Genomic DNA, 27,276 nt, shown 5'->3' with positions numbered 1-27,276 from the left:
CATCTTATAAACTGCACACTCGTGCCTTCCCTGCTGGCCACGCAGATACAAATGCCAACACAACAGAAAGGCCGGTGAGGCCGTTTGCCTTCATTCCCTTAACCGATACCCCAAATTACCTATAGTTGTATTCAAAACAGTGACTCTCTAGTCTAGTCTTTTGCTTAGACCCTCTATCTGTGGATTATCCAGTGCAATCCTAGGGTGACAGGAATCATCTGGTCCAGCAGCCCCAATGGTCTATAGTTGACGAAATTGAGGCCCAGAGAGGTATAAAGTGAGTTGCGCACGTTCACATCGCCGGGCAGATGACTTCCACCACCCCTCCCTGCTGCTCTTCAGTTTTGCAGAGACCCATGTCTTTCAGTCTTAAAAAAATGTAAAATATAAATGGTATTCCCTGGATTTTGTGACAAGACTGGATCAGAACTGATCCTGGACTCTGGGCCAAGGGCAGCAGGTACAATGGGCCATTATTAGGATGTCTCTGGTCTGCCAGGTTCTGGTCTTGCTTGGGGTCCAGATGCACTGTCGATTCTCCCCTCCCCAAAATGTGCCCCAGAAGTGCTTTCATGAGGAACCTATTGTTGAGAGACAATACAGAGACCTTTTGGTACTGTGGAATATCTATCAAATCCTCACACTAAACCAGTTAACTCATTCCTCTAACTGGGACAGGATGAAACTCTCTCCCAGCCCTGTGCCTGCCCTCTGTATGTGGCGCACACTGCATGCCTCCCATCACAGCATTCGAAATCTAAGTTATATAGAAACATCCCTGTGTCTTCGGCTTCCTCCACTTAATTTGTAGAAGGAAACCCAGTGTCTTCTAAACTTTTTTGGTTTCCAACTCTCTCCTCCGACAACCAATCCCCCACACAAGATACCCAGCCCAATTCACTTAATTGAACTAACTTAGATAATATGAAACACTGTACCCACGGGAGAAACCCCTGCAGTTCATCCATTTTCATCCCATGAATTAAATGGCATGTGCGTTCTCTGTTATTTATGGAGAGCAGACTAGGTGTAAAAAGCATACCCTGGCAACCTCAGACAGATTCTCTAAGTCATTGCCTGGGATTCTTAGCTACCGTCCAGGTAAGCAGGAAGGGGAGTTAAGCTTGAGGGATCAGGTCTCAGGGAGTACTTATGTAATATGCTCCCCTGGGTATCAAAAGATGGTGTCACTCAGCCATCACCAGGACACATACTTCAAGTGACTTTCTACTGGTGGCAGCATGTTTGCTTTCATCCTTCCACGTGCTGGCCTGTCTCTCTTACAGATATCTGGGCGCTTTCACTGGCTGGCTGGGTTAGTGCCATGAAAGCATGTGCCTGGGGCTAGACCCTGCCAGTGTTGTCTGGGTCCACTTTTCTCTCCTGCACCAGTGGGCAAAGCAGGTGTCTGGACAAGACTGGTGCCGGTGTTCCGGTGATCTGACTTTGCTGAGATGTCCCTTGACTCCTAAAACCATGTATATAATTTCTTTTAGAAATGAATTTTCAGTGTCATTGTTCAGAAATTTTAAAAATGCCTTTTCAGGAAAGAATTTCAGTGTAAATGGCTTTTCATACCTACCCAAATCAAACAAAAACAATAAAAAACAAAACCCAAATGTTCTCTGACCCCCTAGTAATGAGAGATGGTTACACTGAGTCTAACAGGTACGTAGGCTGGCAGCTTTTTGAACACCTTTGTTTTCTACATTTGTGAAAAAGTCAGCCCAATTGTGTCTTTTTGTGGAGCAAATGCCTCCAGAAGTTCTAGCAGCGTTTTAAGACAGACAGAGCAGTCCCAGAGACGTGCAAACCAAACCCTCACTTGTTTCAAGCTCCATCATTGTTTATGGGGCGGGTTGGTGCTTCTGGCAGGGAAGCCAGGCTGCTCCCAGCCAAGGCTGAACTGTCCTGGCTCAGGCTTCTCTATGGAGTGAGGAGGTGGCCCTGAGGAAATCTAAGCATATTTTTTGGTGGCATTATGTATTGTTCAGCTTCCCCTTCTCAGCCTACGGTATATTCTCCCTCATGCAATATGCACAGAGAAGCAGTTCATTCAAAGAATTTGCCATAAAGCACGATATAAGCCCCCTCCCTTTGTTTCTTTTTAGGCCAGGTTGCTGCGCTGGCTCATCCTCCTTAGAAAAATATGCAACCTCCAATGAATTTCCTGACGATACCCTGAATTTCATCAAAACACACCCGCTCATGGATGAGGCCGTGCCCTCCATCATCAACAAGCCATGGTTCCTGAGGACGATGGTCAGGTGGGTGCCAAGCAAACCATGTCCTCACTGGATTTCCCCTGTTCCTTCCCATGCTTACAGAACCTATCATCAGTGGATCACAATTTGAAATGCCACAAACATCTTCTGTTATCCTGGGCATTGATTCAGCTCTGAAGTCCCGGGCACATGGGTAGATGCCACCAAACCCCATGACCGCATTCCCAGTGAACACAGTTCAGATAGTTTCCGGCTAATCGGACACATGCCAGCAATTAGAGGAAACAAAGATACCTCCTTCTGCGTTAGCCTGTTCATCCCACGTGTGTGAGAGTAGAGGAGCAGTGAAGAGAATCAGTCAATGGATGTAGATACCTGTTTGGTTGGATATGGTTGCAAAACATGCCGCAGATGTCATCCGAGCACTGTCCCTAGATTGTTAGCTGTCATACGAAGCGTGGACTAATGGAGCATTTGCACAAGTATACCAGCATGAAGGGTTCATACTTTAGCATTTGTTGTCTGGAGTGATGGCCAATGGAGAAGGGATAGCTGATTGGAAATCTGTGATAGCATTAAATACTCCTCCTTCTCATATTTATTTAGGGCTTCTTGCCAAACCGTTCAACAGGCTTTCCCAAGTACCATCCAGTTTTGGCAGTCATCAAACAAAATGTTAATTAACTTTACCACCATTTTTAAACAGTGACTTTATTGAAAGATATTAAAGTATTGGGTTGGCCAAAAGGTTCATTCAGTATTTTCCATAAGATGGCTCTAGTAGAACTTAGTTTTCTTTAACTTCATTCAAAGCAATTTTGTTAGACTGTACGTGACAGCTGTCATATCAGTGTGCATTTTAAAAAAGACTTATCAAAATTGCTGAATTTTTGTGTAGCCATTTTAATACTGAAGATGGAAGAAAAAAAAGCAACATTTTCGGCATATTATGCTTTATTATTTCAAGAAAGGTAAAAACGCAACCGAAATGCCAGTAAAGATTTGTGCAGTGTATAGAGAAGGTGCTGTGACTGATCAAACCTGTCAAAAGTGGTTTGCGAAGTTTCGTGCTGGAGATTTCTCACTGGACGATGCTCCACGGTCGGGTAGACCAGTTGACGTTGATAGCTATCAGATCGAGACATTAATTGAGAACAATCAACATTATACCACGCAGGAGATAACCAACACACTCAAAATATCCAAATCAAGCGTTGAAAATCATTTGCACCAGCTTGGTTATGTTAATCGCTTTGATGTTTGGGTTCCACATAAATTAAGCAAAAAAAACCCTGACCATATTTCTGCATGCGATTCTCCACTTAAATGTAATGAAAACGCTCCATTTTTGAAACAAATTGTGACGGGTGATGAAAAGTAGATACTGTACAATAATGTGGAATGGAAGAGATCGTGGGGCAAGTGAAATGAACCACCACCAACCACACCAAAGGCCGGTCTTCATGCAAAGAAGGTGATGTTGCATATATGGTGGGATTGGAAGGGAGTCCTCTGTTATGAGCTCCTTCCAGAAAACCAAACAGTTTCAACAAGTACTGCTCCCAATTAGACCAACTGAACGCAGCACTTGATGAAAAGCATCCAGAATTATATGATGCATTAGATAATGCAAGACCGCATGTTTCTTCAATGACCAGGCAAAAACTGTTATGGTTTGGCCAGGGTTCTGATTCATCCGCCGTATTGACCAGACATTGCACCGTTGGATTTCCATTTATTTAGGTCTTTACAAAATTCTCTTAGTGGAAAAATTTCAATTCCCTGGAAGACTGTAAAAGGCACCTGGAACAGTTCCATGCTCAAAAAGATTAAAAGTTTTGGAAAGATGGAATTATGAAGTTGCCTGAAAAATGGCAGAAGGTAGTGGAACAAAAGGGTCAATATGTTGTTCAGTAAAGTTCTTGGTGAAAATGAAAAATGTGTCTTTTATTTTTACTTAAAAACCAAAGGCAGTTTTTGGCCAACCCAATACTATAATGGCTCTTGCCCATAAGATGGAAACCATGGTATGTAACTTGCAGAAGAGTCCATGTTTTCCAGTTCCTGCCATGATGCTCAAGGAGAAAAGGGTATCCATGGAGTGTTGAATGGCTATGGGATTTCAGAGAAGGAGGTTGCCCAACAGGACTTATCTAGGCAGGCAACAGGACTAATGCCCTTCACCTTTGGCTTTAGATGGATCTTATTTGGCTTGTATATCCATTTATTTATTAATATTGCCATTAACACTCTACCTCCCCATCCTTCAGAACTCTCTACCCCTCTGTACATAATCAGAAAGCTTTCCAGTCTGACATTTTGTTGACAAGTCTTGGCACCTCAGAGGAAGAGTATGGAAAAATGGTAGCCGCTGCTTTTCTTTTCAGTGTTCAGTGGAATGTTAGCTGTGATCGGATAGTGGTTAGTACTTTGCATTGCGAAATATTAAATGAATTCACTTATTATTTCTTCCCCTCTTCACAGCAGACATCCAGTCTTTCCTTGTTGTTCATGGAAGGGATAATTGTTGAGTGGTTTCAGATGGTGATGGCTACGTATTTATTATGTAACTTGGCCTCCACACATACATACCTCTTTCCTCCCCTTGGAGCCAGACTAATGCTCTACATATGGAAATAAAGGAGCAGAACAGCTTGAGAGCATTATTTATATGCATATATTTTTCTTGAGACTATTACTAGAAAGCTCTATCCCAATTGTTTGAAGTGGAAAAGGGGACACTTTAATGAAAGACCAACAAAGAGATAAAAAAGGTGATCCTGTCATTTTAGATACCGCCTGACCAAAATTGCGGTGGACACCGCTGCTGGGCCATATCAGAATCACACTGTGGTTTTCCTGGGATCAGAGAAAGGAATCATCTTGAAGTTCTTGGCCAGGATAGGAAACAGTGGTTTCCTAAATGACAGCCTTTTCCTGGAGGAGATGAGTGTCTACAACCCTGAAAAGTGCGTAGAAAGTTTGGTTCTTTCCCAGTAATTGTCTGTTACTTTATTATCTTTTCCATCCAGAGAAATCATGGCCGGCTTAGATTTTAGGCACTTAGGTGGCTTGTAGTATTATTTGTAAAAATCTTTTCATATATTAAAAGCATTATTTTCTCCTTGCTAATAATGTGTGTGTTTATATAAACACACACATTGTGTGTTTATGTGTATGTGTGTGGGTGCACACATAAGGTTCTGTTTCCCGTTCAGTTGGATCAGATTAAGAGATCTAACCTTGTGCGCTGGGAGGTGGGGTGTAAGGGTGGTGGCAGGAAAAAGAGAACTGACCCAAGAGAGACTATGAATGATATTATCCTGCCTTATAAAATTAGGTGCAGCTATGATGGAGTAGAAGACAAGAGGATTATGGGCATGCAACTGGACAAAGCAAGCAGCTCTCTGTATGTTGCATTTTCCACTTGTGTGATAAAGGTTCCCCTTGGCCGGTGTGAACGACATGGGAAGTGCAAAAAGTATGTATTTGCCTCATTGATCACTGGAAAGTCCACAGTGCTTAGAAAAGAGTCCTGGGTAACTCACAGTCATCCTCTTCCTGCAGAACCTGTATCGCTTCCAGAGACCCCTACTGTGGGTGGGTAAAGGACGGAGGTGCCTGTGCCCGTCTGTCACCCGGCAGTAGGTAAGGAGCCCGAGGTGTGGGAGAGTATAAAGTGGCCTAGGCGTACAATTAATTGCGCTCACACACACCACCACCACTCAGCCTTCTGTGCACAAACCTCATCAATACGACTGCCGGCCCTTCTCCCTCCTTTTCCCCTTTCACAGAACCACCCAACATCACGTGGCAGATTTCCAATTGATTAATCATCCATCCTCAGACTAATTAAAAAGAGAGAAAAACAACTGTGGATTTCTAAGTATTCCCTGGAGAGAGGGACAAGATGGTACATGCCTTGATCATCACAGTGCGAGAACAGCAGAGAAAGGGAGCAAGAGGGTACCAATTAGATTAGTGATGTGGTTTGTCCAGCCATAGCAAAACTGGCTCCTCTAATTGACCATCCAGGGCTGAGAAGAAACTGCAGAGGATTTGTTAAGCAATGCATTTGTACTACAAGCATAGTGTACACATGCAATAAACCTCTCCCCTGCACTGAAGAACAGTTGACCCTATTACTCATTAGGTAGTAAAATCAATTCTTGGCATTTCTCCAGCAGATCAGCTAGATCAAGCTAGTCTACCATGCATGTGATTTTGATGCTTAGAATTGTTACCCTGACTTTAATTGCCTGGATGGTATTAGCTCAAAGGTTTTATGCTTTTACTTCAGTGGATGTGAAATCCAAAATGACATTTGGAAAAATATTCAACGCATGTCCTTGACAGGTTATGGCAATTCAAGGAAGGTGCCAGATGGCAGCACAGTTCTTTCTTAGCCATTTCTTCAACTTCCTCTGATCTAAAGGGCGAAAAGAATCGTCCTCACATCACTCTGAGCCTCCTCTCCCATTTGAGAATAGCTAGTCAAACAGACAGGAGGGCATATCTGATGACCACCACCTGCATAATTTGAGGGAAAGTATTTCCATATACAGAGCTAATGGTTACTATCAAGTCTGACCTGGAAATTTGACTAATGCAAAGGGTTGACTCACCATTTATTATTAGATCAGCTTTGTGAGTAGCAATATTGACCTACTACAGTGTTAAAGCTTTGTATCTTTTCACCGGAACCTTGAGGTGAAGGACAAAGGACCACAATGCACACTGAGGGAAGCTGAGAAATGACCTATCTCCTTTCTTTAGTCAAGGTGTGACCAAAAGTAGTAAGACTGATTTTTAAGAATCATTTTTAAGTCAACATGAGAACATTTCATTGTTCAAAACATGTGGAACTCTCTTTGGAAAGTGGCCTTCAGGGCCTGGTGCATGCTGGCTTTCATTACCACTAGAAATCTTTATCCTTTGAGGATGAATTTGATTTTTAATACAACATAAAAACACTATAAAACAAACATGGTGCATTATTAGATCAAGGTGTGACTTTCCAAAAAGTTTTCCTGTATGGCTCATAAGTAAACTCTGAAGGCAGTTACAAAACGGGAGTTTCAGTTATGGTGTACAAAGAAGCGCAGAGTTCCCCCCAAAAAGGACAAGACTCCTTTGGAGTATTCCAGTGTGCTTATTTAAAAATCAAAATAGATACTATTAGGATTGATCTTATTAGTGGTGTTAATAGTTTATACAGCCCAAAGGTGACCTTATAAGAAGAGTGAGCCTGTAGAGGAGCATGACAGCAATACTCCTGAGGACTGGGCCTGGGGCAGGAGAGAACGAAACACCTGAGTGGTCTCAGCAAAATGCACCGCCATGTCCATCCTCTCAGCGGCCCACATATCCACTGACCATTTGAACACTTTGTTGTACAAAGCTACTTCTAAGCAAAGAAACAGATAAAGGTCTAGGAAGGCAAGAGTTGGGGCAAAAGAGAGGAAAATACTTTTTTTAAATTTAGAGACTTCTGTATCACTTATGTAAGGAGTGTGTGTTAACATGTAAACTTTTCAGATATTTAAGAAATGCTCAGGGCATCAGAGGCAAAGAGTGATATAGGTAATCCACAAACTAATTAACTCCCTGAATAATACCTGAATTAACTGTCTAAAACATGGCTTCTCTTGGGAGATTCACAAACGACTCATTTCTGTAAGCTCTGGAGATAAACTTTCGAGCTGTTACCTACTTTTTTTGCACCTGTCACTCAATTTATCAAACTGTGTTAGTTGCTTTAGTGAAACTTAAGATGCATCCTGCAATAGACTCATATCATTGAATTTGTGTCTATCTTTCTTCTCTTCCCTCCCTTTTTTTGAAGACTGACTTTTGAACAGGACATAGAGCGTGGCAATACAGACGGCCTGGGAGACTGTCACAGTAAGTAGAGCTTTTTATCCATTTGGATATTTACTCTATAAAAAAGATGCTTTTATAGACTGGCCTAGAAACATGACCCAACATGTGAAACTGAGTGCAGCTGCCTCTAAAACATGCATAAATAACAGAAATCACCTTCTAAATATCAAAGAAAACAGTGTTTTGCAGCCTCTGTTGCCAATGCTGTTGCCATAAATGCTGGCACCTATTTCATTATCATAATGCTGTGGAACAAATTCACTCTAGAGGATGTCTACTACGGCAGAGCAGTAAGTTACATCAGCATTTCCATTTAAAACCAGTTTTGTTGCTTTTAAAGATATGTTATTGCCATAATTTTCAGCCAAATAATAAAAAGACTGATCACTGTACTCTAGCTTTTTAATTGAATGGGACTATTTTATTTCTCTTGAACATATCAATTAACAAAATTAATTATTTTTTAAATTAGATTTATGTTTATTACCATTTGCAATAGAAAAAAATTTCAGAAAGAACCCACTATGTACAAGGTGACTCAAAATAACCTTTTCATAAGAACTGACCTACTATACTAATCTCAGAGATCATTTCAAAAGTTATTACATGCTAACATTTTAGTTAGAACTTTATATAAAGGATCCTGGTCAAAGGTCTGCCCAGTTGTCCAGTGATCTGATTAGTATCAATATTCTCCTGAAAATGCTTTATTAATGCTAATTTAGAGAATAATGCCATACTCTTGGAAAACATTTAGTTTGCCATGTTTTAAATGTTGTATGTGATAAATTTCAAGAAGCCTGCATTCAGAATGGCACCAAAAATAGCTCCTAAGGGAATGAAACTATATTACTTCTGATATTTGATTTGATGATGAAAATCATGGATATAACTCTAAATCTTTGAGACATGAGTCCTGAAATTACAGACTCTAAGGTGCCATTTAATACCTTATCTTTTCTAGAGAACAGACATAATCAAATAAACAGGGCCACAGACAGCCTCATCTCCAAATTCTTGGTCATATTTTTGTTTGCAAATATATACCGGAAAAAGCTTATGTCTTCACACACAAAATCTGAATTAAGAAATTAGCATAGGAGACAGTGTCATCACCAAAAGATCTGCTATGTGTGTGCCTTATGGCCCCATTTTTAGGGAAACAGGTTTCAGTTGGTATGTATGTCTGAGTGAACTTAATCAGCTGATTTTAGTGAATAATTTTCTCCATGTTTTTATGATTCGATGATATAGGCATCTAGAAAAATAGGGGTGTCAATTTGGATTGAATAGGTAAATATATGAAAAACGTGAAAGTGTTACTGGCTCTCTAGAGCATCCACTCCACCAGCAGGCTCACACCACGCCTGGGTCCTCAGGCAGAGAGCAGGGCAGACCCTCAGGCCCCAGGCCAGTGATTTACTCTTCCGTCTCAGTGGTCAAGCCTCCGCGTTTTCGTGTGCTCTGTAACTCGACCCCCACTCCTGCTGAGGCACATTGGGTGCCTGCTCCAGGCAGGAGGTAATGCCTTTCCTAGTGGCTTCTCTGCTCCTGGGCACCCACTGGAGCATGACCTACTTCTGTTAGACATACCCAGTCACACACACGCATTCAAAGGATTTAGATATTTGGTACACAATGACTCTTTAACAGGAGTTTTAGGGGAAATGAGGAAACCATGAAGAGCCGGTGTCAGAGGCTGAGTAGCAGGCTGAGCGAAAAAGTGACGTGACCCAGACACACAGCGGGGGCACGCGCGTGCACACACACACACACACACAAATGTATGTTGCCTGTGTGTGTGATTTTTACTTTTGTTAATTTCCTAACTAAAACCCCTGCTGAGTTCAGAACATTGTGATACTGGACAGTTCCTCACAGCATGGTTGGGAGGATGAAATGAGAGAGAATGTAAAGAAAAAGTGCTTTGTAAGTGTGGTCCAGATGTCACTCACTTTATCCACATACACATCCCTCTGTATGGAGTAGGGCTTACATATAATCGCAGTTACCATTCCTTCCACTAACTTGCTTTTTCTCTGCCTCTTGGCAACAAAGGCATGACTTTGAGGACGCTCACTTGGGAAAGAGATAGTATAAGGATATGAAATCGGACCAAATATGAAGCATCTTCTATTACAAGCAGAAAGTAAAAAGCACTTACTTAGTATTGGGGACCGTATGTTAGCACAGCTCTGTATCAGCTCACTCCCACATATTACGGAAGTCACACTGAGCAGAGTGTTAAATGTTAAGTAACTTACTCCTCCCTTCTGTCTTTCAGATTCCTTCGTGGCACTGAATGGTAAGGAAGATATTACTCATAATTTAATAGCAATGGAAATATATTTGAGAAATCCTGTTTCACTAAACCGCTTGAGTATTTTCAAATTTTATGTTTCTTTTTAAATTAATTTTTAAATTCTCATTATTTTTTATAGACATTTCAACTCCTCTACCACCAGATCATGAAATGTCTTACAACACAGTATATGGTCAGTTTATGGGTTGTTTTTTTTTTTTTTTATTCTTCGAGCCATTCATCCTGTGGTAGTTTATAATCTTCATCCCTAAACATCATGGACCAGATTCTTTGCTACTTCAGGGCCCCAATTCACTAAAATTATTCATAGATTTCATGATGCTTCAAAAATTACTCTACATATGTGAGACAACTGACATGTGAGAATGAGTCCTACATTTTTAATCCACAGAACATGAAATATGCCAACCTTAGAGAATTTGGTGAATGCATTTAATGAGTTCTTGAGGGAGAAGAAATTGCTTTTGGACATAAGTATATCCAAGATAAAAGAATAGTGCTTATAACTCATAGGCCATAGTTCCTTAACTGATAGTATCATTCCCCAAAATGCTGACATTCAGAACAATACCCTCTGCAGGGAAATCTATACAGAGTGCAGATACTAAGTTCTTATTAGGCAAAACTTTCCAATACAGCCATCGAAATTTAATCACACAAAGAGTATTAATATTTAGACCTCTCTTCAGTGAAACGTCATTAAATGTACACAAGGAAGAGTGACGCAGTGGAAACGATGTGCAAACAGGATTTACCCCATTGTTCCTGCTCTGAAATATACAGACACTATACTAAACAAAGCCATTAAGTCCATAAACAGACTATTCTGAGCTCTTTATAAGAAAAGTTAAACTGTAGTTGAAATGTTCCACTTCCATTTCTGAAAGCCTCCCCAACTGTTTATTAAGGTAAACTATTCATGTGTTTTTTAAAGATAATGAACAACATATATGTAATGGGAAATTTAAGCTTCTGCATTATAACTGGGACTACAAACTTCATTGATACATATTTTATAACTTTTATGTTTAAGACACGTAACAATAACAGCTCTAGGTCAGTCTTTAAATGCAGAGGTAGGTAATAGAGGAAGGGGACAAAATAAAGAAAAGAAAAAAAGGGAAGAAAAGAAAGCAAGGTGGATTCAGGATTCAAAGAAATAGCTCAAGATGGCTACAAATACATCTTATAGCTCTGTGGAAACTCTCACTCCTGTGTCTAATTAGCATAAATAAAAAGCCTCTTTGAAAGTCCTAAAGACTATCTTATAAACTGGGGCTGTGCAGGTAGGGAAAACAATGCCCGGTTTCTCCTGTCCTGAAGTGAGGCAGCATGGAGTAGATGAGCCCACTGAATTCATCCACCTTTACCATTCTCTCATCGATGATTCAAGCCAGAATATCAAACACCAACAGCTGGAAGAAACATTTCTCAGGAGGCAAGTGTCATCTAGCTTAGCTTGCCCTTCACAAAGAGAACGCACTTCGCATCTGCACTTCTCCAATATCATACTTTGCAATCATTTCCTATAATTGAATAATCTTTATCAGATATTGAGAAATTCAGGTCTTGAATCTAACTAAACCAGTAACCCCAGCATTCATCAATAGTACTACGGCCAATTTTAATTCCCAGGTAATTTCTCATATAGATAGAACAATTAAACCATGGGATGCTCTTTATGAACAAAAATCACTCTTCAATTTATGGATTTCTCTTACTGCCTTTACAAAAGGAAAGGAACTTATTAATTCCTCCATGTTAACACTTTAAAGAACAATGCCCATTCTCTCGGTCAATGGTTTCTGTGATGAAACTAAAAAAGAGTTGGAATTTTCCTTTCAACTAATGATCCTGTCCATTTCAGGCTCAATCTCTCCGGTGTGAAGGGGTTAGATGATTAATTGACCATCAACATGAGGGCTGGTCCAGACAGTACTTATAAAAACAGAGGAGACGTTCTTTTCACAAACTACTGCAAGAGATGCTTATTTTGGAGCTAATAAACCTAGAAAAGATTTAACTCATTCATTTGCAGACATTAGTTTAGTGCTTACTGTGTGTCAGGCACTGGATTAGGTGCTATATTTGAACCATCAAAGGAAAAAGCAAATTGCTGTTTTTATGAGCATGGATGTAGACTAGGAAGCCAACCCCAAAGTCCAAAATGCACCCACTGTGTCTAGCTGCGTCCTTTGCATGTTCCCTTAAAAAGTTCAGTGGCTGAGTACAGACTCATAGGGTGACCCGCAGAACCAGAACTGCCTAACTCTGAAAAAAGGATCGTTCAATAAGCCATGCAAACTCTCTGTGTGGCAAAAGCTCTGTGCAACACCACTTACATATACAAGAACCCTTTTTTAGTGAATTGGACCCTGATTATCTTCCTTCTCTCATCCTCTCTTGTATTGATTTAGTGTCTCTTCTGTGTCTAACTGGGTACAATCATTGTTAATAGGTTAGAGTAGTTTGAAGGATCTCTAACCTCTAGAATTACAAAGACTTGTAGATATAGAGAAACAATATGATGCATATTAAAGTTAACTTTTTAAATCTATTTCTTTGTATATTAGAAGAATAATACATCATAAGCTCCATTGATTATAATATGACTTTTCATACTGGATTAACAAGACAAAATTACAGGTTCCAAATTGTTGACATGTAATACCATATCCACAAACGACTGCCTATTTTTGTAGCATTATTTTGGTTAGAATCTCTTAGGGAATGCACAAAAACAATATAGCCTGTAGAATCAGATTCTAAGAAGGAATATAAGTGATTTCCTTTTAACAGTTGGAGAGGTAATAATAATACACCTTTTTGATTTCAAACTAAGGATGGCTGCTTAATGGTGCTTTTACATGGTAGCTCTAAAATTCTTGAGAATCAGGCATTGCTTTCTCCAACTGTTTGCTTCACCCGTAACACACATTGCCTGTCCTCAAGCATAAGTTTAAAAGATTACAAACCTCATGCTGCTCTATTTTTTTTCCATTTGGGTACATCAGATGCATGGTTTCTCTAGATTTACGTGTAGAAGATGGAGATGTGGTGGGTATTAGACTAACACTTCAGCAATAGGCAGGAGCTGATTTCTCACATTTGTGTGAAACATTTTCCTACCTAACTACCATCTGGTCCACATTAATTTCCTCTCATAGCCATAGCTTTCCATTACCAATGAGTTTTCCATATATTTGCAGCATATGGTCCGGGAAATCTTTCTACAGAGAATGTGTCCCTTAGGCATATATTTCCCCTAGATTACCGTATTAAGAAATGTTCTCCCTAAACCATACTTATGGCATTACCATAAAATTGCCCCTTGAACACAGTTAAATTGAAAGCGCTCAAAATGCATATCAATTCAGGTAAAAGAAATTCTTGCTACTTGGAGGAGAGGCTTCTTTTTTTCCTTCCCCCCTTTCTGACTCCCTGCAAAGCTATGTCTAATTGTTTGCTTAGGCTGGGTGCTGAAGTCTCATCTCTTATGTTGACCGTATATTGCATGAGAGCATTGTTGAATTCAAGAGTAGAAAATAGAGGCTATATTTTAGACCTCAATATAAGCATAAAGGAAGTAAAAGAAAGTCTGTATTTCCAATTCCAGGTTAATAATTTTCCTACCCTTGTTCTCTTACCAGTATTGGGAGATGAGATGTGAAACCCAGAAATATAAAAACAAAAAGTCTAGACGCAAGAATTCTTTACTTTTAAATGAACAGGTTTTTAGCAGTTGGATGCGGACTAGACTATTTGCAACAAAGCGGATATTTGAAGCTGTGTAAGAGCCAAACAAGCTCTACACAGAGAGGGGCCTCTTAAATTTTACCAAAGCTTTGTGGTAACACTTCAAGTGTGGAGCTTCCATGGAAATCCTATAGCTTAGATAAACCATTTGGCTTGCTTGCTTTTCCCCGCTTTATTCATACACACACACACACGCGTGTGTGTATGTGTGTGTGTGTATACATAGTATGTAATTTATAGTATTAAAGTCTCCTAGGAATCCAACTTCCAATAATAATTGTAAAAAAGAAGAATGCAGTGCATTCATCATAATCTTTCTTACTGGTGGCTAGTATCATATTTATCATATGCGGTGATCACAGCCCAAGGCTGGAGCCACTTGTGAACCTGTCCTACTTTCTACCAAAGGCACCAATTACACATTCACAGTAGTTGCTCTGATGTCTTTTTAAAAATTGTTCAAGAGGTTGCTATAGGTAAGATGCTTTAATAAGCCAAAGACTCTACTTGAAATCACAGAGAGGTTATTTTTTATTTCCACCAGAGACAACAGGTAGTGTGGCTTCTTTAAATCACTGTGACAGCTTAGATCAAAGCACCAGATATGATCTGCATTTAACCTTGTGGAATGATGGGAGTGGAAAGCTTAGAAATGGTGTTCACAGGAAACATCCAGTTTCTGCCATAACTCCCAACCTAGCCATTCTTCCTCTGGCATTATCCTATCGTAGGCCACTCTGGATCTCAAAAAGCTATCCCTTTCTAATCTGAATTGGATCAGTCAGTGTGGCCTCAGAAAACCACCTCTCACTAGTATGAGTCATGAAACCATGAAACTAACTTGGTTGGAATAAGACACAAAAGGCACAGCCATAACAACATGTTATGTTGTTGTTTTGTTATGTTGAACAGTTGAGGCCTCTGTTCCAGGAAGGAGGGGGTGGGAGCGGATCCCTTGAGAAAGCAGTCACTTCCCCCACAAAGAGGAATGCCTGTGAGGCTGAGTTGCAGCTGAAAACTAGACACATCCTCCATGGGAAAGGCTCAGGGCAGCTGAGTTGTTTGTGACGGGGCAGAGGCTCATCCACTACCATAAACCTGCCCATCAGTCACAAATGCTGTCCCCAGAGTGGACACATTCTACCTTAGTGCTGCTATGAGAATACCAAAGAAGGACTCTGATACTTCTTGAGTGCTTACTATGTGTCAGATACTGTTAGGTACTTTCAACATGAGGTCACTTTATCCTTCCGATACTGGGAGGTAAACGACGTCATCTCCACTTAGTGCACAGGGAAAACCAACCAAGGCTCAGAGAGCTTAAGTGATTCCCTCAGGCTCCTCCAGCAAGCAGCAGAGACAAGATCTGGCCCTTCATCCTCTAACTACAAGTTCAAGGGGTCTTCTGCTGAATCCTACCCACCAGTCTTGTTATTTCTAGGACAATCTCAGGGGTCTTCTGCTGAATCCTACCCACCGGTCTTGTTATTTCTAGGACAATCTCTTTTGAGTCTTTTACAGCCAGCGTGGGTGTCCAACCTCCTGGCCTCTGAGCAAAGGGAAAGCGGGTGTCTCCGGTGATGTTTTCCCTAACTATATTTGTGATGAAAACAGGGCACTCCAGTTCCCTCCTGCCCAGCACCACCACGTCCAATTCGGCGGCTCAAGAGGGGTATGAGTCTAGGGGAGGAATGCTGGACTGGAAGGATTCACCTGACAGCACAGACTCTTTGGGGGCAGTGTCTTCCCATAATCACCAAGACAAGAAGGGTAAGGCCTTGGAAGTACCTCTTCCTCTGGGGGGAGAGGGAGGGAAGAGTGGGGAGGACCATGGAACTGCTTCCAGCTGAATCACAGCAGCATTTAAGGAACAAACCTCCAACACACTGATTGAAAGCGTCTCAGAAAAGGCTGCAACCCAATCCTCTATGCTAGGCTTGATCCACAGTGATTCCCTGACCAAGGAGAAACCACGCAGAACAAATAACACATCCTCTAAGCTTCCTCCACCCAAGAGAGGCATGGCTTGGCCCAAAGCAGATACTGGCTCCTGAGATCCCTTTCCACTTGTCTTAGCTCATTCAGTGATTTTTGGATCCTCTCTTCCCCCCATAATGGGATGGAATGTGGTGCGGGCTTTGGCAAGTACATGTAATCAAAGTGAAAGCCCGTTTAATCAGTGAATGGAGAAATAGCAGAGTGAAGTCTTTTCTGGCTGGTAGCATCCCTCACTCTCGCATGGTGCTGAATTTGAATAGAGCTGAGGTCCTGAGACGCACTTAACTGCCCTTAGAGGATAACAGCTAAAACAAAAATATGTTATTTAATCAAGCAGAATTGCTATGCATTTAAAATGGAAAGGAAGCTGCACTAAATGAAAGGGACTCTACTGTGAACTGTCCTAAATTCTCCCTGGCTTTCTTTGCTCAACTAGAGACAGGAAATGTCATCTCTTTTCTCGCCATTTGCTGCTTCTGGTAACACATCCTACTTTAGTTGCAGCTGCAACCAAAGAGGCCTTTACTTGTCCAAAAAACAGTCTTGTAAATCAGAGACTGAAAAGCTCAGTTATGTTGCGAGCTGTTTCCCCCCATTCAGCCTTGTTTACTTCTATATGTTTTCAAGAGTTTCATCCAAGCAGGGATTTGAGTCTCAAGGGCAGACCAGCCACAGTGACCCTTGGAAGACAGTTTCTATCATGTCTTCCCCCAGGGTTTTCTGTATACATATTTCCATCTTTACTTTTAGAGAATGTTTGCTAGGCAGACTCACACACTAAATTTTCATCTTTTTTTTTTTGGCGGCTCATCTCCTGAGAATGTCGTACCTTCTGCTGCTACATGCCAAGCCCAAAATGGGAAGATGCAGCCCTTTTAACTTGTTCTTTTTTTTTTTTTTTTTTTTTTTTTTAAGTCTTTACTGAATTTGTTACAATATTGCTTCTGTTTTAGTTTTTTGGGGCAAGGCATGTGGGATCTTAGCTCCCCTACCAGGGATCAAACCCGCACCCCCTGCATCGGAAGGTGAAGTCTCATCCACTGGACCGCCAGGGAAGTCCTTTAGCTTGTTCTTTAATATATCCCCTTAATCGATTTTATTATTCTTCTATAACTTATTATTGTTAATCTGTCCTGCCCCAATCTTTTTTTTTTTTTAAGTGGCTTTTGTCTCAGCAGCCTCTAAATTGGTGGGATCCCTGCTCTTAACCATCACAAGAAAGCACCAGGCCAATTCGTGATGGGGCAGAACTATCACAGCAGGCCACCAGCCCTAGCATGTGCCATTATTTGTTCTGTGTGGCTCCTGACCGCAGATGTGTTAGTCTTGGCCGAGTTCTCAAGAACAGACAACACAGTAAAAGTCACTTTGTATTTGCCCACTGCAACTTTCTGAAAAACCAAACAGCCTTTCCAGTAAAGCATTAAATATGTCAACCAAATATCTAGCTGTTGGTTACAGTCATTTCCTCTTCACTTCACTGAGACGGATGGCGTGAATTTTCTCCAATCGTTAACTCTCCCGAGGGATGGAGGTTATCAAAGAGTCCAATTAACACTTTGACAGATCATTTTAAAATTCGGCATTGTTCATTCTCTTGGGTCTTATTATGAATATTGACAAAGCTGGAAGCAGTCTACAAATTGTCAAACAATGGTGGCAGAGGTGATTGCATGGGTGTTTAACATGATCACTGGTCTCGTGCTATTAACTCCTTGCCTTGCCCTGTCAAATTTGAGCTTCATTTCTGACAACTGATTATGTGTGTATTTGATAGGGCAATGACAATGAGTTGTTATGCAGAAACTTTAAAAATAAAAAAGTAATGTAGCTTAATGTTCCTTTTGTCATGATTTTTTATGATTTTAATTTCCATTTTGCTCTGAAGTGTTTTTCTGTTTAATGTTCATGATTTATTTTGAACTTTTGTTTTGTTTTGCCAAGCACTGTGTGGTATGACTTGGTGATGGCGTTACTCCGTTGGAAAAGTCTTGTTTCTTTTCTGACTCATGATTACGTCCCTTAACTCGACCCAATCTGTGATTCCCTCGCTTCCTTCCATTCCTTGACGTGGGTGCCTTAATGATGTAACATCCGGGTGTGCGGCACCTCCTGGGATGCAAGAGTTTAATGGGGTTTCTGCGGGCCTCTGGTGGGTGCTCTTTTCACTGGGCCGATTGTCTTATGGGAATGTGACATTTGTGTGCCCCAGCTTTAGGAGCTAAATATACTCTGGAACTGTTTCTAAAATACCGCACATTTCCCCGCTAAGCAGAAAATGTGTCTGCTGACCAGCTAGCTGAGGCGGAGTCAAGTGTCCCATGCCCTTTTCATTTTGGCTGCTGAAAAAAGACCAGTGAGCAAACGAGCCTAGAGCTCTGCTCTGCAGAAATGTTGAGCGTCACTGGGTTGATCCCACTGCTGGTCCCACCTCATCCTCCAAACAGTTCTGCATTTCCAGAGTATGTTTGCTTGCCTTTTTCTTTCTTTTCCTTGCTGTGTCTTTCGTCTTGATTTAATCCTGTGCGTCCCTCACGTTCTGTCAAAGCACTGCTCCTCACCTTGCAATCTAACCCCCTTCTGCTACCATTGTTCTTAGCCTCCCCCTTTCAAAAAAAGAGACCCAAGCCCTCTGGCCCTCTGCGGAACGTTCCAAGGCTCTTTCCTTCTACACTGGGGGTAGCATTGCGATGCTGTGCGTATATATATACGGCCATACTAACAAAGCGTGAGAAGAGAGCTACAAAGCTCACAGAAAATGAAGTAATTTTCTCGCTCAGTAACTGGCCTTGTCCTTCATGACCCTACTGGCCTTGTCTAATATCTCTTGTCCTTGCTGCTTTTCTTTAAAATTGCCTGGTATCTTTCAAGCCCTAGATTCATTAGTAAAAACACAGCCAACTGCCCTGTTTTATCTCTGGCTCCCTAGATGTCTGGAGCCTCTAGAGCCAGCCCTTTAATCACCAAGTTGATAAATTAGAAGCAGCCCTGGCTACTTCTTTCTTGGTTTTTCCACATTTAAATATATATATTATTTATTCATCCTATAACTATTGAGGTGGTAATGAGTAGTTACAAAGGGGCTCTAATTACGAATAAGAAAGAAAATCCAGTTTATTTTTAGATCTGGCTTGTCTCCCCTCATCCCCCTTCCCACAGCAAAAGAAATAAGAGCTTTCTTTTCTAGGTTAAGCAATACTGAGAATTAATAGCCACTCTTGTGCCTCTTGTTTCTGACCAAAAGTAATAATCCTCCAAAACCTGATTTCCAAGAAGACTGCAAGATAGGTGAGGAAATTAGCCAGGGACAGATCTGCCAAGAGAGCTGTGTAGCATAAATGTCTAATGTAATCGTGGACCACTGCCACAAAGACACAAGAATAAATCAGATTAGAAGAAAATCCCCTACTTCAGAGTTTATTTTCTAGAGCTCTTGTGAGCTCTCAAAAAACTGATGAAATAGTCGATATATACAAAAATGTTCCCATTTGATTGGAAATGCCAGAGCTTAAATATATGCTTATATATTTTGGGAAATCTTTAAAACAAGATATTATCACATTATTATATTTAGTCAAGAAGATGTCATTACAGACAAGGAAAAGATGTAGAAACAGAATTTAAATTAGAGATCAAATGAATAATTTAAACTAAAATGTACAGCAAATGCTGAATATATTTTAATCAATGTACAAGCTATTTTGTAAGCAATTTTTAGTTTGGAAAATAACATTCCAGTAAGATTCAGAAGGTCTATGAAGAATGATGAGTATACTGGCCACACTGCATAACAATCCTGAATGGAACTGTATAAATCATAGAGTTTATCAACAGTCCTCTTTACAGTCCATTATTTATTCCTCAAAGGCATCACAGCCTCCAAGTAGGACATGTCACATCTTACATGAGATGATTTAGATGGCTCAGAGACACCATGGCCTTCAAGAATACTGAATCATGTGGTGGAAAGTTAACGCCCCTTTCATTTCTCTTTCCGTCTTCTTGGTTATGTCAAGGCAAAAGTCTCAGTTTGGTGCTTTAACAACTCCGGAACTTGCTACCACCCTTTTGAGAAGAAAGAACAGACTTTAGATTGGGGGCTTTGCCATGCAGCTGGGGCTAGCTGAAACAAACACTGTTTTGCTTTCAGTTAATTTTATTTTTATGGTTACCTTCTATCTATTAAAAGTGACACTTTCTTCCATTTATGATAATGATATAAAGTTTCCACTTGAAACGCACCTTAAAGGTAATTTAAATAAAATATTAAGTAACTACTAATGTAGGAAGTATAGGGATACAGAGGTATAAAAAGTAAATAACATGGTAAGTGGGGATTCCCTGGTGGCACAGTGGTTGCACGTCCGCCTGCCGATGCAGGGGAACCGGGTTCGCACCCCGGTCTGGGAGGATCCCACATGCCGCGGAGCGGCTGGGCCCGTGAGCCATGGCCGCTGGGCCTGCGCGTCCGGAGCCTGCGCACCGCAACGGGAGAGGCCACAGCAGAGGGAGGCCCGCATACCACAAAAAAAAAAAAAAAAAAAAAAAAAAAAAAAACATGGTAAGTGAGGCTAATTGATTTCACTAGAACTGTAGCATTGGTTGCTGATGAGTAAAGTGTGGGTAACTCTGGCCTGGAGCAATTTAAAAAGTCCAGTGATGATTAACATAGACCAAAACTGTGCTTCTGGCATTTGGAAGAACGAGACTGAATAATGGCCCTACCTTCTGGCTGGGCTCTGAGCGCTGCAGTTATGCGACCTAGTGCTCTTCTGATTTCTCTTCCAACTACTGAGCTTTGTGATTAGGGATGAGAAGTTTGGTCAAGTAGGAATTGAGAGTAAAATGGATTTAGACTAAAAAGAGATTAGTCATTCTAGGCTTGTTAAGCATCTGGCGAGATGATTCTCCAGACCAGCAGTGAGCATCCAAGTGTAGACTGCAGCTCGTTATTTCCCAAATTGTGACCCAGGGAAAGTTTACCTCCAGCACTTCTGCTTCCCGCCTACTTTTCTGAGATCTGTAAGGACTCTTGGGCTACAGCATGTTCCCCTGACTTGGCAGTAACCTACACTTGACACTTCTTTCCCTTTCCTCTCTTTCAAACTTTACCTATTCTTTGTCCCAAACCCTCAGAGCCAGGCTTTCTTCATGAACAGGCTAGGAAATCCCATTTTAAGAGAGTATATTCGGTAACAGAGTCTGGCCCAATAGCTTCTGTGTTTTAACCATCTGCAATGCTTAAAATCTAATGGACGAAGGATTTTAAAGCATCTCAGTTCTCCCAATGGGGAAAGTGATTTCTTGGTTCCTATCAAGTCATATGCAGGTGATCTTATTTACAGAGAAAATTATTGCTGATGACGGTTATAAAGGGAGAAAAATAATATTCTCTTCTTTCCCTGACTCCTAAACTTGGACTGCATTTTCTCTGCCGTTTCTTCAGTAACATTACATAACAAAAACGTTTTGAGTAGTCTTCAAGCAAAATTTATTACTGGCTCTACAGCGCAGTATTGGATGCCCATAAGGAGTTAGAGGCTAAACTAGAGATAGACATAGTTCCTGTCCAAGAAATATCCAACTGCGAGACAGATGAAGCACACAAAGACAAAAAAATGCACCAAAAAGCCTTCACGACCATTATTGTCTTTGTGAACAAGGCAAAACGGTGCACGGCAGACTTTAGAAAAAGATATAAGACAACCTGGCTGAACACATCAAGGACACGGCACTTGGAAACGGCTTCTCTGCCCCTTTAGTCGTCCCCTCCAGTGCCAATATTATAGCAGTCACATATCACTTGACAAGGAGGATGAGGGAAGTGAGGTTCATCTGGTACAGGACTCATATTGTAAAGTTTTGTGGAAATGCTGGCAAACTCAGGCTCTTTTTGAACATCCTCAGCTTTACTTAAAAAAAAAAAAAAAAACTTAACTCCATGGTAATTTGCATAGCTTTTATTAGTAAAACCTATAGTATCACAGCCGTTTTTAAATGTGTTGGTAGAACAGGACTATCTTGGAAGAGAACTCAGAGAAAGGGGTTAAGAGGGGTTCTATTTGATGGGGAAGGGGCTGCTAGCGGGAGGACAAAGGGCTCCAACTTCCACCTAACAATCGACGACTAACTCAACCAGGTAGGAACATGCACGGTCAGGGCCAGGGAACACTAAGAGATGGGGGACTGGTTGCTGTTGTTCCAACAACGCTTCTGAATTAGAGTTTCCTTATTTCTGGTTTTGAGGGTTAGAGGAAAGGTATCTTTCAAAGTTCGAACATAAGAAAGTTGGCATCTAAGTTGCTGTTGTTGCTGATAAAGATACAATTCTTTTTTTCTTTTTTTTTTTTTTGCGGTACGCGGGCCTCTCACTGTTGTGGCCTCTCACGTTGCGGAGCACAGGCTCCAGACGCGCAGGCTCAGCGGCCATGGCTCACGGGCCCAGCCGCTCGGCGGCATGTGGGATCTTCCCGGACCGGGGCACGAACCCATGTCCCCTGCATTGTCAGGCGGACTCTCAACCACAGCGCCACCAGGGAAGCCCAAGTTACAATTCTTGAAATTTAGTCCATTAGTATATTTTTAAGTTTGTAAATTGTGCTAAACCTGCCCCATAAAGGCTTACTATCATTTTTGTTATGCTCCGTTAAGCTGTTTTCGTCTCCAAAAGTTTAGAGTGAGTCTGAAGAATATTTATGGGGAACCAGTAGAAGCCCATTATTTGGAGGTAGAAGAGTAGGGTTGCTACATAATATACAGAGTGCTCAGTTAAATGTGAATTTCAGATAAACCATGAATAATTTTTTAGTATAAGTATGCCCCACCTACTGCATGGGACATACTTATACTAAAACATTATTATTTATCTGAAGTTGAAATTTAACCAGGAGTTCTGTATATTTATTTGCTACCTGGCAATCCTACTGAAGAGGCTGCTGATAACTTCTTCAGTGAGTATATAAGATCTCATCTCTAGTCTACATTTGCCCTTCAACTCTTAGAAAACCTAAAATAACCCAAATAAGAGGAATTAAAGTAAAAATTTCATTCTGTGAAAAATATTATCATTGTATTTAATTCCAGAGAAATATCACTAAAAGTTGTATATGCGTTTGAAATATGTTAATTTTAAAAATTATCACTGAAAGCAAGCTTCCAAATGCCACTTTTAAGTGAAGAAGGCTTAGAAATCAAACTGTTCCTAAACAAGGGTATGATTAAAACTACTATTTCTTTCTAATTTTAATTTAACCTCAGGTTTTTATCAACAGTTATGTAAACTATATGGGGTTATTTTTCTTCTTCAATTATATGGCTGCCTTTGTTTGTTTTCATTTCTCATTTCCACCACTTTGAAGGATATGAACTGGAATCAGAGCACTAGAAAATAATAGTTAATAGTTAATTTAATTTAAGAGAAAATGTAATAATGGTAACAATAACCCTAGTCTCAAAGAAAGGCAAAATGGCAACATTTGTTCACTTCTTTCTTCGTTCATTCAACAGACGTTCAGCAAACATGCGCTACGTATACGCCTTCTGCTGAATGCTACAGTACACACTGATCTGATCCAACATAAGCCCTGCACTCAAGGAGCTTGCAGTTTAGCAGGGGGTACACACAGGTGACATCCTGGCTAGTAGTGGGGCAGAGTGAAGTCTGAGAGTAAGAGAAGCATTTAAAAGGGCCAGAAAGGGAACTGAGATTAAAAGTCATGCTAAGGGGTTTTGGCTTTACCTGAAAGCAGTGGGTGAGAGGAAGGAAGATGGGTGGTAGGGAAGGAAATACAGAGGTCAAGAGATTGACAGATGACAGATATATAATAAACTGATTATTCAGTCATATTAGGTGGTTAATTGCACGTACACAATAAGCTTGGGAAATGGAATCTTGCATCAATTTTGGATCTACAGTGTGTTTCCACATATCACTGGCATTTTCTGTAGATGATCCTTGCCAAGCTAAGAGCTCTATCCTAGGTAAAGCCCCAAGCAAGCTCAACTCCAGACTCGGCCTTCTCTATCACTTTAGTTAAAACACTGGGGTGCAGGGCACATGGGAGACTTTTCAACCAGAACAGATTTTGAAATTGGTGGGGAGACTGAGAAAGAAATGGTAATATAATCCAGGGTGCCACCATTTATTTTTCTACTAAATTAATATTTCTTTATCACCTGCCAGAAAAGGAATCTATTTGTAGTCTCTGGCTTTTCTTTGAGGCACCCAGGAAAATGATAGATTGTGAGGTCAGGTGCTGGGCTCTCTACTGGAAGATATGGAAGTTTCCCTGTGAGCGTGTGGCGGGGAGGATGCCCACGTGGTCGGCTGTAATTGTTCTTTCAGCAGTGCGGGCAGAGAGGTAGATTTGATCTAATTAATTTTGCATCCTCTTAACAACTTGCTGAATTTATCTAAGGTCTTGATGAGATTATTGTGGAAAGGGGTAGAAGGAAAAAAAGTTAAATGTCAGCCATGTAGAAAGCTGTTTCATCTCCCTGCCTGCCTGAATCTGAACACCAATATTTGAATTTTCTAGAGATACCAGTTAAACCTTTTTCTCTTCACCTAACATCATTTTCTCAAAAAAAAAAAAAAAAATGAAGAACTTAAATTATGATTATAGACTTTAATTTTTTCTTTTAAAGTCAGCAACTTAAACCTTGGGGTATTAAAAAAATCAATTCACCTTCTAAAAGTGCTACTTACTTTAATCTGTAGCCACTTTTTCAAGCCACATCACCCTTGACATGAATTCATTTTGCTCCCACCCTTTTCCTTCAGTCTTTTTTTTCCATTCCCTCCTATCTTTTGCACAAAAACACACACAAATGACAAAGTTTTCTGACAGCTTAATGGAACTTTCAAGGACTACAGGGACTAGGTTAGGCATAATCGTATTAACCGAACATCTGGTGTAGTTAAAAACGTGCTCTTTAATTGGTTCAACTGCACTGTGTTCATCTAAAATTTGTTTTGTCCTAACAATATAACTGAAGAGTCGACGTATATTTTGGAGCATGTGTAATAATGGGAAAATAATATTAGCTTTGTCTCAAAACTGTCTGATAGCCTCGTTTCTTGGAGTTAAAATTTAAAAAATGCTTGTAACACACAAGTTTTACTTTGCAAACCTTGCTGCTCCACCAACAAAGTAGTCTAGCGAGGGTGAAAGAGTGGAAACTGGGAAATTTCCTGAGGACAGCCTCTCTTTTCTTAACATTATACATGAGAATGGCCTTAAAAGCTGCAAGAGTTGCTCACAATACATGATTCATGCCATTGCCATAGAGAGAAAGAGGACAGAAGAGCTGTGTCCACTCGCTGGTCCCAGGGAGACACAGGCTGTGCAAGTAATAAACAGATGAAGTCCTGCAAAGCACGTGGATGGCACTGCGGGCCTGAGCAGACCTTCAAGAACAGTATCAGAGGTCACTCTCCCAGCACTTTAGTGGTAGAAAGGCCCTGGAGTCAACAAGGGAAACGCAGTTGGATAAATTCACATATACTGGGTACAGCGTACACAGCACTTAACGGGTATCAGAAAGCTAATTATGGGCAGTATGAAGGTTTGGCATCCTTAATTAGTATTTCTTAAGCTCCTGTAAGTCTGCAATTGGGCATTATCTTTGTAAAGAGATTCCTTTTTAACGGGATAACGGGAATTTCCCACTGCAATTATTTTTAAAATTTGTATTTTTTAAAAGATGCACTCTTTTTCAAATATGTATCTGCAATTAGATTTCTTCACTAAAGGCAGGGGCAGCCATTTTGAACCATATAGAAATAATAGAAGTTCAGTATAGTCACCACTGACAATGCTTTATTAGAAGGGAAAATGATGTCAAGAAATTTATAAGGCAGCAAACTGCGTTATGCCTAACCTTTTGGACATATTAGAGCTTGTTGTTTCCAGTCCTACAGCCTCTTATTATTATTAAATAATAGATAACACTGGACACAATCATCTGACATTTGTTAAGGTAATAAATACACCGTAAGTGATGATGGGTCTTGCACTCCATGATTTAAAGGCACACAGCAGAAATTTAATGTAACTTAAAATGTCTTATGTAATTCTATGGATTTGCAGATTCAGTTCAACTCAGCAGATGTGTAAGCACGGAGCTCTGCTGAGGGCACTTTTGTACCAGGCATTTTTATTACTGTAAAGCAGGACCTTAATTTGGGGAATGAAACATGAGCTCAGGTCCCTCCTTCCATCCAGAAAAGAAAGGAAAAGAATCTTCCTGAGTTTCTTATTCTCTTGTATGATCATGGAGAGGTAAGGGAAAAGATCCCCTGAATCATTATCAGATGTTGCTTGATGGCTGTGCATTGCTTGAGCGGAGTTGATTTCAAGGTGACATGTGCTGCAAGCTTTAAAGGAGGTTGCTCTATTCAATAGTGAGTTCCTACCAAGCTTCTGCTTCTTCTGTCCCTGGGACCCTGTCCTGACTGGGCTCTCCAGTACCAGCCACTACCTGATGGCCCCTGCGACAGAGATGGGAAGAATCAGCAATTCCGCTGTCTTTATGCTGAGGCAAATAAGGAGACCATGTGCATTTTTCCAGCAGCTTTTGGCTCTGGCATATTGGGTTGATTCTGTTACAGAAGTAGTGGTACAACATTTTAGGCCATATGTCAAGCTTTTGTCAGGTACGAAGGGAAAGTGTTAGGGATGTGTTTGTCTCTCCAATAAAACCTTATCAATTCTGTATTCTTTGTCAGAATACGGCAACTGCAAGAAAACGTCATACACGAGACCCACTAAAGAGTCATACTTTAGTGACTATTTTTAGTGATACTTAGTGATATTTAGTGACTATCAAGGAAGACTATTTATTCATTTTTTTACAAACAATTTTGAAAGTCTGGCTATACACTGCCTCAGTGGTGTCTGGGGTTGGACTTTAAAGCATAACACCTTGATGCTGTTTTCTGGAATATTATTCATATCATTTAGGGCAGTGCCTCTCAAGCTTCAGTGAACATACAAATCATCTGGGGGCCATATTAAAACATAGATTTCTGGGCTTCCCTGGTGGCGCAGTGGTTGAGAGTCCGCCTGCCGATGCAGGGGACACGGGTTC

General features: G+C 40.7%; 1 protein-coding gene across 4 annotated transcripts in view; it reads left to right on the top strand.

Annotated features, from left to right (window-relative positions):
* The window catches only part of SEMA6A (semaphorin 6A), a 125,680-nt gene that overhangs the window by 88,187 nt on the left and 10,217 nt on the right, over positions 1-27,276 (top strand). Inside the window, exons 12-19 of one of the 4 annotated variants that reach the window (XM_007126480.4) lie at positions 2,112-2,267; positions 5,018-5,194; positions 5,566-5,706; positions 5,793-5,873; positions 8,071-8,129; positions 10,393-10,413; positions 10,550-10,603; positions 15,802-15,957. In XM_007126480.4, the coding sequence (XP_007126542.1) occupies positions 2,112-2,267; positions 5,018-5,194; positions 5,566-5,706; positions 5,793-5,873; positions 8,071-8,129; positions 10,393-10,413; positions 10,550-10,603; positions 15,802-15,957 (845 nt within the window). The remainder of the gene's footprint in view (positions 1-2,111; positions 2,268-5,017; positions 5,195-5,565; positions 5,707-5,792; positions 5,874-8,070; positions 8,130-10,392; positions 10,414-10,549; positions 10,604-15,801; positions 15,958-27,276) is intronic. The other 3 variants (XM_007126481.4, XM_028493152.2, XM_007126482.4) reach the window with 3 other exon arrangements.

This window comes from Physeter macrocephalus, chromosome 8 (assembly GCF_002837175.3).
Source record: "Physeter macrocephalus isolate SW-GA chromosome 8, ASM283717v5, whole genome shotgun sequence".
Lineage (NCBI taxonomy): Eukaryota > Metazoa > Chordata > Mammalia > Artiodactyla > Physeteridae > Physeter > Physeter macrocephalus.
This window is presented reverse-complemented; position numbering and strand designations above follow the sequence as displayed.